The 17,137-nt window shown below is 42.7% G+C and overlaps 1 protein-coding gene across 5 annotated transcripts in view; it reads right to left on the bottom strand.

The window, feature by feature from the left end:
• LOC112225102 (nck-associated protein 5) overlaps positions 1 to 17,137 on the bottom strand; it is a 95,757-nt gene that overhangs the window by 22,498 nt on the left and 56,122 nt on the right. For all 5 annotated transcript variants that reach the window (XM_042306807.1, XM_042306808.1, XM_024388742.2 and 2 more), the window contains 2 exons: positions 10,213 to 10,386; positions 7,145 to 10,053 (listed from right to left, as the gene is read on the bottom strand). In XM_042306807.1, the coding sequence (XP_042162741.1) occupies positions 7,145 to 10,053; positions 10,213 to 10,386 (3,083 nt within the window). The remainder of the gene's footprint in view (positions 1 to 7,144; positions 10,054 to 10,212; positions 10,387 to 17,137) is intronic.

Below are 17,137 nucleotides of genomic sequence, written 5' to 3'. Positions count from 1 at the left end.
TATTTACGCAACATGCCCAGGGTGTTCCAGATAATAAAGTATAATGTGCAGCCGCTTGAATTCTCACTATTCTAAGTGTCTGAAATATGTCAGAACTGGTCTCAGGACTTAGAAGTATTATAAATGTTTCTAACAGCGCTTAATAAAAAATAGCTTAAGATATCTGGGGCAATAAATCACCTCAAGGAAAGATATGAAGAGATCTGTTTGATAGTTCAGTCAAGTGGTGATGGTTAAGTGTACATGATGAATGACTTAAAATGGAGAACTCAGTATCTTTAATTCTTCAGACTAAGATGTTGGGATGGTCCAAAAGTTTTAGAACACCTACTCATTCAAGGGTTTTGCTTTATTTTTACAATTTTATACATTCTATAATAATAGTGAAGACATCAAAACTATGAAATAACACATATGGAATCATGTAGTAATCAAAAAAGTGTAAAACAAATCAAAATATATTTGAGATTCTTCAAACAGACACTATTTGCCTAGACAGCTTTGCACACTCTTGGCATTCTGTCAACCAGCTTCATGATCACCTGGAAGGCATTTCAATTAACAGGTATGCCTTCTTAAAAGTTCATTTGTGGAATTTCTTTCCTTCTTAATGTGTTTCAGCCAATCAGTTGTGTTGTGACAAGGTAGGGGTGGTATACAGAAGATAGCCCTATTTGGCAAAAGACCAAGTTCATATTATGCAAGAACACCTCAAATCAGCAAAGAGAAATGACAGTCCATCATTACTTTAAGACATGAAGGTCAGTCAGCACAGGACATTTCAAGAACTTTGAAAGTTTCTTCAAGTGCAGTCGCAAAAACCATCAAGCGCTATGATGAAACTGGCCCTCCTTAGGACAGCCACAGGAATTGAAAACCCAGAGTTACCCCTGCTGCAGAGGATACGTTCATTAGATTTACCAGCCTCAGAAATTGAAGCCCAAATAAATGCTTCACCGAGTTCAAGTAACAGACACATCAGGCCTTCATGGTCGAATTGCTGCAAAGAACCCACTACTAAAGGACACCAATAAGAAGAAGAGACTTGCTTGGGCCAAGAAAATGGACATTAGACCAGTGGAATTGTGTATTTTGGTCTGGAGTCCAAATTGGAGTTTTGGTTCCAACCTTCGTGTCTTTGTGAGACGCGGTGTGGGTGAACGTATGATCTCCGCATGTGTATTTCCCAACGTAAAGCATGGATGAGGTGGTGTTATGGTGTGGGGGTGCTTTGCTGGTGACACTGCCTTGAATTCTAAATAAATCACAGACACACTTAACCAGCATGGCTACCCCAGCATTCTGCAGTGATGCACCATCCCATCAGGTTTGGTTTTAGTGGGACTATAATATATTTTTCAACAGGACAATGACCCAACACACCTGCAGGCTGTGTAAGGGCTATTTTATCAAGAAGGAGAGTGATGGAGTGATGCATCAGATGACCTGGCCTCCACAATCCCCCAACCTCAACCATATTGAGATGGATTGGGATGAGTAGGCTGCAGTGTGAAGGAAAAGCAGCCACTAAGTGCTCAGCATATGTGACAAATTTGTCAAGGCTGTTGGAAAAGCATTCAAGGTAAAGCTGGTTGAGAAAATGCCAAGAGTGTGCAAAACTGTCAAGGCAAAGACTGACTATTTGGAGAATATCAAATATATTTTGATTTGTTTAAAACCTTTTTGGCTACTATATGATTCCATACGTGTATTTCAAAGTTTTGATGTCTTCACTATTATTCTACAATGTAGAAAATGTCAAAAAATAAATACAAATCCTTGAATGAGTAGGTGTTCTAAAACTTTTTGACCGGTAGTGTACAGTAGTGGCCAAAAGTTTTGAGAATGACACAAATATTAATTTTCACAAAGTCTGCTGCCTCAGTTTGTATGATGGCAATTTGCATATACTCCAGAATGTTATGAAGAGTGATCAGATGAATTGCAATTAATTGCAAAGTCCCTCTTTGCCATGCAAATGAACTGAATCCCCCAAAACATTTCCACTGCATTTCAGCCCTGCCACAAAAGGACCAGCTGAAATCATGTCAGTGATTCTCTAGTTAACACAGGTGTGAGTGTTGATGAGGACAAGGCTGGAGATCACTCTGTCATGCTGATTGAGTTTGAATAACAGACTGGAAGCTTCAAACGGAGGATGGTTCTTGGAATCATTGTTCTTCCTCTGTCAACCATGGTTACCTGCAAGGAAACATGTGCCGTCATCATTGCTTTGCACAAAGGGCTTCACAGGCAAGGATATTGGTGCCAGTAAGATTGCACCTAAATCAACCATTTGGAGGATTGGGGCACCACCAGTACAGAGCTTGCTCAGGAATGGCAGCAGGCTGGTGTGAGTGCATCTGCACGCACAGTGAGGCAAAGACTTTTGGAGGATGGCCTGGTGTCAAGAAGGGCAGCAAAGAAGTCACTTCTCTCCAAGAAAAACATCCGGGACAGACAGATATTCTGCAAAAGGTACAGGGATTGGACTGCTGAGGACTGGAGTAAAGTCATTTTCTCTGATGAATCCCCTTTCCGATTGTTTGGGGCATCCAGAAAAAAGCTTGTCCGGAGAAGACAAGGTGAGCGCTACCATCAGTCCTGTGTCATGCCAACAGTAAAGCATCCTGAGACTATTCATGTGTGGGGTTGCGTATCAGCCAAGGGAGTGGGCTCACTCACAATTTTGCCTAAGAACACAGCCATGAATAAAGAATGGTACCAACACATCCTCCGATAGCAACTTCTCCCAACCATCCAGGAACTGTTTGGTGACAAACAATGCCCTTTCCAGCATGATGGAGCACCTTGCCATAAGTCAAAGTGGCTCGGAGAACAAAACATTGACATTTTGGGTCCATGGCCAGGAAACTCCCCAGACCTTAATCCCATTGAGAACTTGTGGTCAATCCTCAAGAGAAGGGTGGACAAACAAAAACCCACAAATTCTGACAAGTTCCAAGCATTGATTATGTGTTACGGTTTTCTTCCGTCGAAGGAGAGTCGGACCAAAATGCAGCGTGGTTAGTTTGATACATATTTAAAGACAAAAACACGAACTATACAAAAACAATAAACGTAACGTGAAAACCGAAACAGCCTATCTTGTGCAAACAAACACAGAGACATGAACAATCACCCACGAAACACTCAAAGAATATGGCTGCCTAAATATGGTTCCCAATCAGAGACAACGAGAATCACCTGCCTCTGATTGAGAACCGCCTCAGGCAACCATAGACTTTGCTAGAACACCCCACTAAGCCACAATCCCAAAACCTACGAAAAACCCCAATACCCAAACACACCACAAAATAAACCCATGTCACACCCTGGCCTGACCAAATAAAGAAAGAAAACACAAAATACTAAGACCAGCGCGTGACATTATGCAAGAAAGGGCTGCCATCATTCAGGATGTAGCCCAGAAGTTAATTGACAGCATGCCAGGGCAGATTGCAGAGGTCTTGAAAAAAAAGGGTCAACACTGCAAATATTGACTCTTTGCATCAACTTCATGTAATTGTCAATAAAAGCCTTTGACACTTATGAAATGCTTGTAATTACACTTCAGTATTCCATAGTACCATCTGACAAAAATATCTAAAGACACTGAAGCAGAAAACTTTGTGGAAATTAATAATTGTGTCATTCTCAAAACCTTTGGCCACGACAGTTTACAGTTACATACACTTAGGTTGGAGTCATTAAAACTCGTTTTTCAACCACTCTACAAATTTCTTGTTTAAAAGCATAGGGGGCAGCATTCGGAATTTTGGATGAAAAGCATGCCCAAATTCAACTGCCTGCTACTCATCCCCAGAAGATAAGATATGCATATTATTAGTAGATTTGGATAGAAACACTCTGAAGCTTCTAAAACTGTTTGAATCATGTCTGTGAGTATAACAGAACTTATTTTGCAGGCGAACCTCCGAGGACAAACCATTCAGATTTTTTTTTTTAGGTCACTCTTTTCAATGGATTTTCATTGGGAATCCAGATTGTTAAGGGACCTTCTTGCAGTTCCTACCGCTTCCACTGGATGTCAACAGTCTTTTGAAATTGGTTGAGGTTTTTTCCTTTGTGTAATGGAGAAGTAACACTGTTCAGAACGAGACTAGAGTGAAGAGGACTCTTTGTTAGAGACGCGTGACCTGAAAGCTAGCTACAGTTTGTTTTCCTCCTGTATTGAACACAGATCATCCCGTCTTCAATTTTATCGATTATTTACATTTAAAAATACCTAAAGTTGTATTACAAAAGTAGTTTGAAATGTTTTGGCAAAGTTTACATGTAACTTTTGACATATTTTGTAGTCACATTGAGCAAGTTGGAACCAATGTTTTTCTGAATCAAAACACGCCAAATAAATGGATATTTTGGATATATATCGACGGAATTAATCGAACAAAAGGACCATTTGTGATGCTTATGGGACATATTGGAGTGCCAAAAAAAGAAACTCGCCAAAGGTAAGGAATTATACAAGGAATTATACCTTTATTTCTGCGTTTTGTGTCGTGCCTGGAGGGTTGAAATATGCTTATCAGTGTTTGTTTACTATGGTGCTATCCTCAGAGATAATTGCAACGTTTGCTTTCGCCGAAAAGCCTTTTTGAAATCTGACATGTTGGCTGGATTCACAAGTGTAGCTTTAATTTGATATCTTGCATGTGTGATTTCATGAAAGTTAGATTTTTATAGTAATTTATTTGAATTTGGCGCTCTGCATTTTCACTGTCTTTTGGCCAGGTGGGACGCATATCCCAGAGAGGTTTTAACAAACTATAGTTTTGTGCATGACACATGCCATTTTTCCATCAATTGTTTACGGACAGATTATTTCACTTATATTTCACTGTATCACAATTTCAGTGGGTCAGAAGTTTGCATACACTAAGTTGAATGTGCTTCTAAACAGTTTGGAAAATTCGAGAAAATTATATCATGGCTTTATAAACTTCTGATAGGCTAATTGACATCATTTGAGTCGATTGGAGGTGTACCTGTGGATGTATTTCAAGGTCTACCTTCAAACTCAGTGCCTCTTTGCTTGACATCATGGGAAAATCAAAAGAAATCAGCCAAGACTGCAGAAATAAAAATTGTAGACCTCCACAATCTGGTTCATCCTAGGCAGCAATTTCCAAACACCTGAAGGTACCACTTTCAACTGTATAAACAATAGTACACAAGTATAAACACCATGGGACCACGCAGCCGTCATACCGCTCAGGAAGGAGACGCGTTCTGTCTCCTTGAGATGAACGTACTTTGGTGCAAAAAGTGCAAATCAATCCCACAACAACAGCAAAGGACCTTGTGAAGATGCTGGAGGAAACAGGTAAAAAAAGTAGCTATATCCACAGTAAAAATGAGTCCTATATCGACATAACCTGAAAGGCCGCTCAGCAAGGAAGAAGCCACTGCTCCAAAACCGCCATAAAAAAGCCACACTACGGTTTGCAACTGCACATGGGGACAAAAATCCTACTTTTTGGAGAAATATTCTTCGGTCTGATGAAACAAAAATAGAACTGTTTGGCCATAATGACAATCGTTATGTTTGGAGGAAAAAGGGGGAGGCTTGCAAGCCGAAGAACACCATCCCAACCGTGAAGCATGGGGGTGGCAGCATCATGTTGTGTGGGTGCTTTGCTGCAGGAGGGACTGGGGCATTTCACAAAATAGATGGCATCATGAGGGGGGGAAATTATGTGGATATATTGAAGCAACATCTCAAGACATCAGTTAAAGCTTGGTTGCAAATGGGTCTTCCAAATGGACAATGACCCCAAGCATACCTCCAATGCTGTGGCAAAATGGCTTAAGGACAACAAAGTTAAGGTATTGGAGTGGCCATCACAAAGCCCTGACTTCGATGCTATAGAAAATTTGTGGGCAGAACTGAAAAAGCGTGTGCGAGCAAGGAGGCCTACAACCTGACTCATTTATACCAGGTCTCTCAGGAGGAATGTGCCAAAATGAACCCAACTTATTCTGGGAAGGTTGTGGAAGGCTACCCGAAACATTTGACCCAAGTTAAACAATTTTAAGGCAATGCTACCAAATAATATTTTAGTGTATGTAAACTTCTGACCTGCTGGGAATGTGATGAAAGAAATGAAATAAATAAATAGTTATCTCTGCTATTATTCTGACATTTCACATTCTTAAAATAACGTGGTGATCCTAACTGACCTAAGACAGGGATTTATTACTAGGATTCAATATCAGGAATTGTGAAAAACTGAGTTTAAATGTTTTTGGCTAAGGTGTATGTAAACTTCTGACTTCAACTGTATATATATTTATATATATGTTTTTACACATATTGAACCTCTTTTTTGGTCAAGCACAGACTACTGCACCTTCATTCTTTCATTTGTTTTTCTTAACCGGTACCGGTTACCTCCAGACGAGTCCTGAGCCACTTGTGGGGGTCGTAGAGAAAAACGGAGAGAGTTTCCTCTTTCCACAGTGGAGTCCCATTAGTTTGTAGCTCAAACGGTTCGGACTTTACCAAACAGAATTGGCACATGGACCGTACCGACTTCAGACGAGTCTCCTGACACTTGTGGGGGCCGTGGAGTAAAACTGAGTTTGTCGGCCAAACCATTCGGATGCAACAGACATTTACGTGAGACGACTAATTTTTTGAATGTCTCATGGTCTGAATAACACAGCTCTAGCTCTGCTATCTTAGACCCCAGATGAGGAATTGCAACACTAGTGGTTTTGATGGATTGAGATGCATCCAATGCAAAACAAACAGATCTCTAGATAAAACTGACGGATTTTGATGGGGATTTTTTTGTAATGCAACTTAGATTGATGCACAGGTGTGTCAGTCGACTCTAGGGGGTTTAAGCAGAGATACTGATGTTGGATTTCATTGATTTTAATCATTACTGCATCTCTGGTTACGAATATCAAAAGCTACTTTAAGTGAAAAGTGTCAGTATATTTCGGTCTTTGTGGTAAGTATGACAAATGCATTTCAATAAAGCAAAGCATTATTTTGTAATTAATGAGATGTTACATTATCTTGATGCCTCTCAAAAACATTATTTTCCCAGCAGTAAAACAGTCAACATGACTTCTCAGCTACCCAACCTAAACAATATAAAAGCCTTACCTGTCCATTCGATGACCTTCACTTTTCCTCCTCTCTTTTTTGTCGGACTTTGCCTGCTTCCCACCCAAGAGAGATCCAAGCTTAGGCTCCTTCTTCTCCTCCTTTCCCTTTTGAGTATCTACGTTTTTGCCACTCGGAGCAGGGAGCTTGTTTTTGCGGAATCCGAACCAGTTTGCCAGGGATGAGACGGATTTCTGCTTAGTTTCAGTTGTCATCTCCTGCTCCTGAGATTTCTGCAAATTCTCCTTGATTCCCATCATGACCTTCTCCTCGATGGTGGACTGCCTTTCTGGTTCCCTATGGATGGGTTCACAGAAGGTGCTAGAGAGCTGTTTCTCAGTCTGGAGATGTGATGTTGAGTTGAACCTCTTGTGTTTCAGATCAAATCGATCACTGGAAGCCCCCAGATGTGGAGGTAGTGGTAAGCCTTCCTCAATCATGAAATTGTTAACGTGGGATCTGTTCTTGGGACAATGGTAGCTGTTGGAGCAACTCATACTGCCCCAAAATACATCACCAAGAGAGTTCAAAGAGCTTCCTGAGTTAGTTTTGATGTGAGTACGGACTTTTCCTGATCTGCTGACGTTTGGTCTGTCCATGTAACGTGCTCCGAAGCTTTGACTGCGAGCCTTTGCTCCGTTCATGCCCATAACTGGGTGGATAGGAGGCCGGGTAGAGACTGAGACTGAGCGCTTGAATAGCCAGCCCTCTTCATCAAATCCCCAGTCCAATGTTACACCATTCTCTGCTGCTGTATGTGGGAGTGTAGGCTCCTCTAGTGAGCTACAGCGGGTCTTGAGATTTCTCCTAGCATTGACCTTGGCTAGAGCTGCATTGACACAGTGCATCATTGGACGTGTGTAGGTGTCCTGGTAAAGGTTTTCAAAAGTCTGCACTCCCTTTGTAGCAGTGTTAACTGTAGAGTTGTTGCCCGGCTTTGAGGTTGACTCATTGGTTTTGGAGCCAAAACCAATGGATGACTTCACTACCCTGGTCATAGAATGTTGAGAGTTACTAACTATGCCATGGCAGAGAAGAGATGCTGAGGCCTGAGGTAAGAGCTCTGTACTTTGTAGCTCATCATTGCTTTGCTGGGACACAGGTAAACAGCCCTGGTTTGGCACCACAAAGGGGGCACTATTTTCCTGATGGGAAGCTTGTGCCACAGTCCAGCTCAGTGAGGATTGGGAATAGGCTGTTTCCTTAGATTCTTGAATAGGGGTAGAAGTTGGTAAGGTATGGTGAACTTTGGTAGGGACCAGTTTCGGAGACTTTTTCATCTGAGAGCCCATTTTGGGATCCATATGATGAGTGTCTTGCATTTTGATGGGGGCTTGAGCTTGCTTTTGTAAAATAGATGAATGATGACTTGACTGAGATTTGGTGCTATTGGTGGTTGCCTTCACAGTGCTAGAGGTTTGGGGCTGAGCCACAGGCTTATGCGCCTGAGGTAATGAGTCATGACCAGGTCGTATTAGTAGGGAGGTGGTCCGACCTGGTGGGGGTGGAGGAGAAAGGGACCTGATATCATTGCGAGGTGGATCGGAGTGCTGGTCTTGCTGTCTCTGTTTTAGTGGAAAGCAGGCTGAATTGTTGAAGTTGGGGGCTTTTGCTCCACTTGATGGGAGTTTGGAGACTGGTTGGGATACTTTAGATGGTCTCTTGGGGTAATCATTCAGCCCAGGTGGCTTAAATACCTTGACCAGTTTCTGAGGTGAAGAAGAAGGGGAGCTTTGTACCCTATTCTCAAGTGGCCCTGAAGTTCTTGCACCAGTAGCATTCTTACCTTTCTCAACCATTTGTACTGATGCCTTTGCTGGACCAGGTGCCTTGCTGAGGTAAGTCTTTGTGCCAGGGCCACTGGACCCAGGAGTGTTCATGTGGTTCTTGGACCTTTGATTGACCTTTATCAGCTTCTGATGTAGAGGCTTGTGCAGCTTGGCCTGGTCTGGGCCTCCGTCCGCACTCTTGCTTCGGAGGAAAAAGGCCTTCCTTGCTGAGTTGCAGGCCTTAGGCTTTGCTTTCCTCTGTCGGGACTCCAAAATGGTGTAGTCCTTGGTATCAATTTCACCCTGGCTGTTCGGCTCTCTGTAATGCTTCGTATCCATGGAAGCACTGCGCTGTCTGACCTCACTAACCCAACTCAGAGCTCTGGATGCTGAATGATGAATGGGTTGTCTCACTTCCCTAGCCCCTGTCTCTAGTTGTTTGTCTGTAACTTTTTCTTGTGGCTGTTTAACACTCTCTGGCCTCAAATTGCAACTGTCCATAACATTCCAGTTTGTAAAGGCAGACTGCTTGTCTTTTTCTATCCAGTTTGTATTCTCAAGTCCACTCACAGTGGTAGGGGTCGCTGTTGGGCTAAGTCCAGGCTGCAGTGTAGGACCCTTGAGCAAGAAGACGTCTTTGATAGGTGAGGGGGAGTTGCTGGGACTTCTTACGAGTCTTACAGGCTCCTCTTTGGAGTTGTAGTCCATAAAGCTCTTTTCCCCTTGTGCCATTTCCAAGTCAGACGCAGGCTGTCCTTCCAGATGATGAGTGTCTTTGATGGGTGGGCAGCAGGACTCCCTGATTGGGGATTGAGGCGACTCATCATCTGCATCGTCCGAGTCAGAGATTAAGGTACTGACACCTGCACCTGGCTTGAAAGGCTTTCCCTTTGCCAATGCGGGCAGTACCCCTATTGGACGACACTTGACCCCTAGAGAGTATATGCCCTCGTTGGAGGTCATGCAGTTCTTGAAATGTGACGTGGAGGCAAGTGAAGATGGCTCCTGGGGAGCTGGGCTGCGCATTTGGAGCCTCTTTAGGCCCTTCAGAATGTGGCCCTCTTTCCAGCTTAGGTCCGGCTGCTCTGCTGAGACAGAGCAATAAGTTGCACTCATCCTCTTCTCTCGATTTATTGCAGACTGTTACAAAAGAGAGAGACAATTTAGTCATCAACAAGAAAAAAGAAGACATGGAATTTATTGATGAATGTTCAGGAACCTTCCTGCATAGTAACTTATTACAAGTTTACTTCCCTGTATGCAACAGCAATTTGTTTAAGATCAGACTGGGAGACTCACCTGCTTGGTGGAGCCGCGTCCTTCTGCCCAAGTATGTGAGCCACTGGAGTACTCACTACAGGCACTGGATAAGGAGGCCTCACTGCCACTGCAGCTACTGCGTGGACAGGTCAGACTCAGCAGGCTGGGCCACCTCACTGCAGGAACACCGGCCTTCCCATTCCGTTGGATCTCCTGAAAAATAAGGAGTGTGTTCAGAAATTCAATTCAATCTTTACTGCCTCTGGAGAGTAGATATTGATCCAGGCACCAACTGCTCAGTACGATACAAAGTAAAAACTAATGTGCAGCAGAAGAGGCCAAAGTACTATCTACAGTTGAAGTCGGAAGTTTATATACACTTAGGTTGGAGTCATTAAAACTCGTTTTTCAAGTACTCCACAAATGTCTAGTTATTAACAAACTATAGTTTTGGCAAGTCGGTTAGGAAATCTACTTTGTGCATGACAAAAGTCATTTTTCCAACAATTGTTTAAAAACAGATTATTTAACTGGGTCAGAAGTTGACTGTGCCTTTAAATAGTTTGGAAAATTCCAGAAAATTATGTCAAGGCTTTAGAAGCTTCTGATAGGCTAATTGACATCATTTGAGTCAATTGGAGGTGTACCTGTGGATGTATTTCAAGGCCTACCTTCAAACTCAGTGCCTCTTTGCTTGACATCATAGGAAAATCAAAAGAAATCAGCCAAGACCCCAGAAAAAAAATTGTAGACCTCCACAAGTCTGGTTCATCATTGGGGGGCAATTTCCAAACGCCTGAAGGTACCACGTCCATCTGTACAAACAATAGTACGCAAGTATAAACACCATGGGACCACTCAGCCATCATACCGCTCAGGAGGGAGACGCGTTCTCCCTCCTAGAGGTAAATGTACTTTGGTGCAAAAAGTGCAAATCAATCCCACAACAGCAAAGGACCTTGTGAAGATGCTGGAGAAAACAGGTACAAAAGTATCTATATCCACAATGAAACGAGTCCTATATCGACATAACCTGGAAGGCCGCTCAGCAAGGAAGAAGTCACTGCTCCAAAACCGCCATAAAGAAGCCAGACTACGGTTTGCAACTGCACATGGGGACAAAGATCGTACTTTTTGGAAAAATGTCCTCTGGTCTGATGAAAGAAAAATAGAACTGTTTGGCCATAATGACTACCCCTTGCAAGACGAAGAACACCATCCCAACCATGAAGCACGGGTGTGGCAGCATCATGTTCTGGGGGTGCTTTGCTGCAGTAGCGACTGGTGCATTTCACAAAATAGATGGCTTCATGAGGATGGGAAATTATGTGAATATATTGAAGCAACATCTTAAGACATCAGTAAGGAAGTTAAAGCTTGGCCACAAATGTGTCTTCCAAATGGACAATGACCCCAAGCATACCTCCAATGTTGTAGCAAAATGGCTTAAGGACAACAGAGTCAAGGTATTGGAGTGGCCAACACAAAGACCTGACCTCAATCCTATAGAACATTTGTGGGCAAGGAGGCCTACAAACCTGACTCAGTTACACCAGCTCGGTCAGGAGGAATGGGCCGAAATTCACCCAATTTATTGTAGGAAGCTTGTGGAAAGCTACCCAAAACGGTTGACCCAAGTTAAACAATTTTAAGGCAATGCTACCAAATACTATTTGAGTGTATGTAAACTTCTGACCCACTGGGAATGTGATGAAAGAAATGAAAGCTGAAATAAATCATTCTCTCTACTATTATTCTGACATTTCACATTCTTAAAATAAAGTGGTGATCCTAACTGACCCAAGACAGTACATTTTTACTTGGATTAAAAGTCATAAATTGTGAAAATCTGAATTTAAATGTAATTGACTTAGGTGCATGTAAATTTCCGACTTCAACTGAAAATACAGTGGCTTGCGAAAGTATAACCCCCTTGGCCATTTCCTACTTTGTTGCCTTACAACCTGGAATTAAAATTTATTTTTGGGGGGTTTTGTATCATTTGATTCACACAACATGCCTACCACGTTTAATTAAGATGCAAAATATTTTTTATTGTGAAACAAATAAGAGATAAGACAAAAAAAGAAAAGAAAACTTGAGCGTGCATAACTGTAACCCCCCCCAAAGTCAATACTTTGTAGAGCAAACTTTTGCAGAAATTACAGCTGCAGGTCTCTTGGGGTATGTCTCCATAAGTTTGGCACATTTAGCCACTGGGATTTTTGCCCATTCTTCAAGGCAAAACTACTCCAGCTCCTTCAAGTTGGATGGGTTCACTGGTGTACAGCAATCTTTAAGTCATACCACAGATTCTCAATTGGATTGAGGTCTGGGCTTTGACTAGGCCATTCCAAGACATTTAAAAATGTTTCCCCTAAAACCACTCGAGTGTTGCTTTAGCAGTATGCTTAGGGTCATTGTCCGTCCCAGACTCAAATCTCTGGAAGACAGGTTTCCCTCAAGAATTTCCCTGTAATTAGCTCCATCCATCATTCCTTCAATTCTGACCAGTTTCCCAGTCCTTGCCAATGAAAAGCTGCCACCACGCTTCACTGAGGGGGATGATATTCTCGGGGTGATGAGAGGTGTTGGGTTTGCGCCAGACATTGCGTTTTCCTTGATGGCCAAAATGCTCAATTTTAGTCTTATCTGACCAGAGTTCCTTCTTCCATATCTTTGGGGAGTCTCCCACACGTGTTTGCTTATTTTTTTCTTTAAGCAATGGATTTTTTCTGGCCACTCTTTACATAAAGCCCTGCTCTGTGGAGTGTATGGCTTAGTGGTCCTATGGACAGATATTCCAATCTCCGCTGTGGAGCTTTGCAGCTCCTTAAGGGTTATCTTTGGTCTCTTTGATTAATGCCCTCCTTGCCTGGTCCATGATGTTTTGGTGGGCGGACCTATCTTGGCAGGTTTGTTGTGGTGACATAGTCTTTCCATTTTTTATAATGGATTTGATGGTGCTCTGTGGGTTGTTCAAAGTCTCAGATATTTTTTTATAAGCCAACCCTGATCTGTTCTTCTCCACAACTTTGTCCCTGACCTGTTTGGAGAGCTTCTTGATCTTCATGGTGCCGCTTGCTTGGTGGTGCCCCTTGCTTAGTGGTGTTGCAGACTCTGATGCCTTTCAAAACAGGTGTATATATACACTGAGATCATGTGACACTTAGATTGCACACAGGTGGACTTTATTTAACTAATTATGTGACTTCTGAAGGTAATTGGTTGCACCAGATCTTATTTAGGGGCTTCATAGCAAAGGGGGTGAATACATGCACACTTTTCCGTTTAAAATGTTTTTAAACCTGTTATTTTTTTCATTTCACACCAATCTGGACTATTTTATGTTTGCATGAAATCCCCCAAAAATCCATTTAAATTGCAGGTTGTAATGCAACAAAATAGGAAAAGCGCCAAGGGGGATGAATACTTTTGCAAGGCACTGTACTTCTATTAGCATGTTAACTGAAAGATTGCATTCTTTTGTCACATCCTGATCTTTGTGATTGTCTCCAACCCCCTCCAGGTGTCACCCATCTTCTCCATTATCCCTTGTGTATTTAAACCTGTGTTCTCTGTTTGTCTGTTGCTAGTTCGTCTTGTTTGTTCCAGTCAACCAGTGTCTCAGCTCCTGCTTTTCCCAGTCTCTTTTCTCGCCCTCCTGGTTTTGTCCCTTGCCTGTCCTGACTCCGAGCCCGCCTGCCTGACCACTCTGCCTGCTGACCGGTACCTATGCCCCACTCTGGATTTACAACCTCTGCCTTACCCTGAGCCTGCCTGCCGCCTGGTACCATTGCCCCACCTCTGGTTTACTGACCTCTGCCTGCCTTGCCTTGTCTATTGCCTGTCCCTGTTGGAATATTAAAATCTTGTTTATTCGACATGGTCTGCATCTGGGTCTTACCTTAGTTAGGTTCTTTTTTTTCAGAGTAAATAACTCACGGATACTTGAGAAGCTTAACCAAGTTATAGTATTCCCAAAGGGTCATTACAGCTGTAATTCAGACAAAAAACACTTATTTAACCCTGGCCATGGACCCAAAATATCAATGTTTTGTTCCCCGAGCTACTTAGTTATCACTTTTGCCTTATGGCAAGGTGCTCCATCATGCTGGAAAATGCATTGTTCGTCACCAAACTGTTCCTGGGTGGTTAGGAGAAGTGTCTCTTGGAGGATGTGTTGGTACCATTCTTTATTCAGGGCTGTGTTCTTAGGCAAAATTGTGAGTGAGCCCACTCCCTTGGCTGAGAAGCAACCCCACACATGAATGGTCTCAGGATGCTTTACTGTTGGCATGACACAGGACTGATTGAGGCGCTCACCTTGTCTTCTCCGGACAAGCTTTTTTCTGGATGCCCCAAACAATCGGAAAGGGGATTACCTCAGTCCTCAGCAGTCTAATCCCTGTACCTTTTGCAGAATATCAGTCTGTCCCGGATGTTTCTCCTGGAGAGAAGTGGCTTCTTTGCTGCCCTTCTTGACACCAGGCCATCCTCCAAAAGTCTTCGCCTTATTGTGCGTGCAGATGAACTCACACCTGCCTGCTGCCATTCCTGAGCAAGCTCTGTACTGGTGGTGCACTGATTCCGCAGCTGAATCAACTTTAGGAGACAGTTCTGGCACTTGCTGGACTTTCTTGGGCACCCTGAAGCCTTTCTCACAACAATTGAACCGCGCTCCTTGAAGTTCTTGATGATCCGATAAATGGTTGATTTAGGTGCAATCTTACTGGCAGCAATATCCTTGCCTGTGAAGCCCTTTTTGTGCAAAGCAATGATGACGGCACATGTTTCCTTGCAGGTAACCATGGTTGACAGAGGAAGAACAATGATTACAAGAACCATCCTCCTTTTGAAGCTTCCAGTCTGTTATTCGAACTCAATCAGCATGACAGCGTGATCTCCAGCCTTGTCCTCGTCAACACTCACACCTGTGTTAACGAGAGAATCACTAACATGATGTCAGCTGGTCCTTTTGTGGCAGGGATGAAATGCAGTGGAAATGTTTTTTGGGGGGATTCAGATCATTTGCATGGCAAAGAGGGACTTTGCAATTAATCTGATCACTCTTCATAATATTCTGGAGTATATTCAAATTGCCATCATACGAACTGAGGCAGCAGACTTTGTGAACATTAATATTTGTGTCATTCTCAAAACCTTTGGCCACGACTGTACAATTCACTGTACCTGTAGCCCCCTGGGTTACACGCACACACACACACACACACACACACACACACACACACACACACACACACACACACACACACACACACACACACACACACACACACACACACACACACACACACACACATACATACATAAATGACTTAAAGATGCTGAGTCAAAAGCGTGCTATAATTGCTCAATGCGGTTCTGGGTCAAATCCAGATAGAAACACCCTGAAAGATGGCAAGTGTTGTGTGCGCTGTGACTCCTCTTTAAGTAGCATTGATCTCTAGAAGGGCTGCCATCGCCAACTTTCGCTCAAAATCATTAGTGTCGTTTGTTAGCAATAATTGATGTGAATAGTAAATAATTGCATCAGGGAGCTGGGGACGAGGTCAATTTGGTCCATTCATTGATATTCACCTAGTATTTGATGATCCGCTCTATTCTTTATTTCCCATGCGCTGCGGGCAGAATGCCAAACCAAAGCACGTTCCAGCGGACTAATCTGGGAGCTAATTGCCGTTGGCAACTCCAAGAGTTTCTCAGAGATTTTACATCACTGATAAAGTCAGATAAAAACATTGAATTTACAGCAGCAACTACGATTCAAGGGTGACTTCAGTGCCAGTGCTGGGAGAATTTTTCCTCCTTTCATTATCTCAAGGACTTTAAGGGAAGTTTACTGTACAATAACTCAAATGTTTGTTGTTTTTTTGCTACTGAGATTACTTTTGAAAGTGAAACAAGCATGGGATAAGCAATGTCACCTTAATTGCGTCGACACAATTACAATTTGGAGGAACTACAGAGCAATTGAATGTAACACAACAATTGCTTTAGCCATGAAAGATTGGCCTTCATTGCACAACACTTTTTTTTAACCTAAAGGCTACAACACTTTGGAGTTGGCACAAAAACATTATTGCCCTGGACCTTAACCTAGACCATTGATTCTCAACCAGGGCTTACTAGGACCCCTGGGGGTACTTGGCTTATCCACAGGGGGTACTTGAGAAGACTCATGAGACCATAGGCCCACTGGTAAAATGCAGGAGGGGTACTTTAGGGGTATTCCAGGCAGAGCGAAAGTCAGTTTGTGGTCCAGTAACTGAAAAAGGTTGGGAACCACTGACCTGGACAATTTAAATGTCTTTCCTTTTGCACATTCCTCAAATAGTGGTCCATCCTCTGTACAAGCAATGTAATGTATTATTGATATAGCCTTTTGAAGAAAACTGGACAAACTCCGCAGCGTGGACAGTAATTACTACAGATTTCGATCAGACTGATTTCTGTGCAACATTGCTTATTAAATGACTTTAGATGGAGGGAGATGGAATATTCAAGCATGCCCTGGGATTTTATATAATTAGGGACTTAGAACATTGTCTTGACGGATGAGCAGGTAATTTAGTGAACATACAATGAGAGTGGAAAGATTCCAGATTTCCTGTTTATTCGATCCTGATATTGGGAGTCCTCCAACCGGGATTTCGGGAAAACCAGGGAATTTATTGAAAGTTCCTGGAATTTTGCAACCCTACTCAATAACAATCAAATGTCAATCTGAGCAGGTCATTAGCCTGCTTACTCTATGCCCCTCTAAGAGCTGAGTTAACATTGCTTGACATTACCTCATTCTTATACAAAATTGACAGGAGTTGGATTCCAATGTTGAAGGACATCGGAGGATTACACATATTTGAATGTGTGCTGTAATTTGTGCTGTGATTAATGTAATTGCAAAAGGTCAGTTTAATCGTATAGTGAAACCCTATAAGGC

The sequence above is a fragment of the Oncorhynchus tshawytscha genome, linkage group LG26 (assembly GCF_018296145.1).
Source record: "Oncorhynchus tshawytscha isolate Ot180627B linkage group LG26, Otsh_v2.0, whole genome shotgun sequence".
NCBI classification, from domain to species: Eukaryota; Metazoa; Chordata; class Actinopteri; order Salmoniformes; family Salmonidae; genus Oncorhynchus; species Oncorhynchus tshawytscha.
Note: the sequence above shows the minus strand (reverse complement) of the source record. Positions and strands in the feature narration are given on the sequence as shown.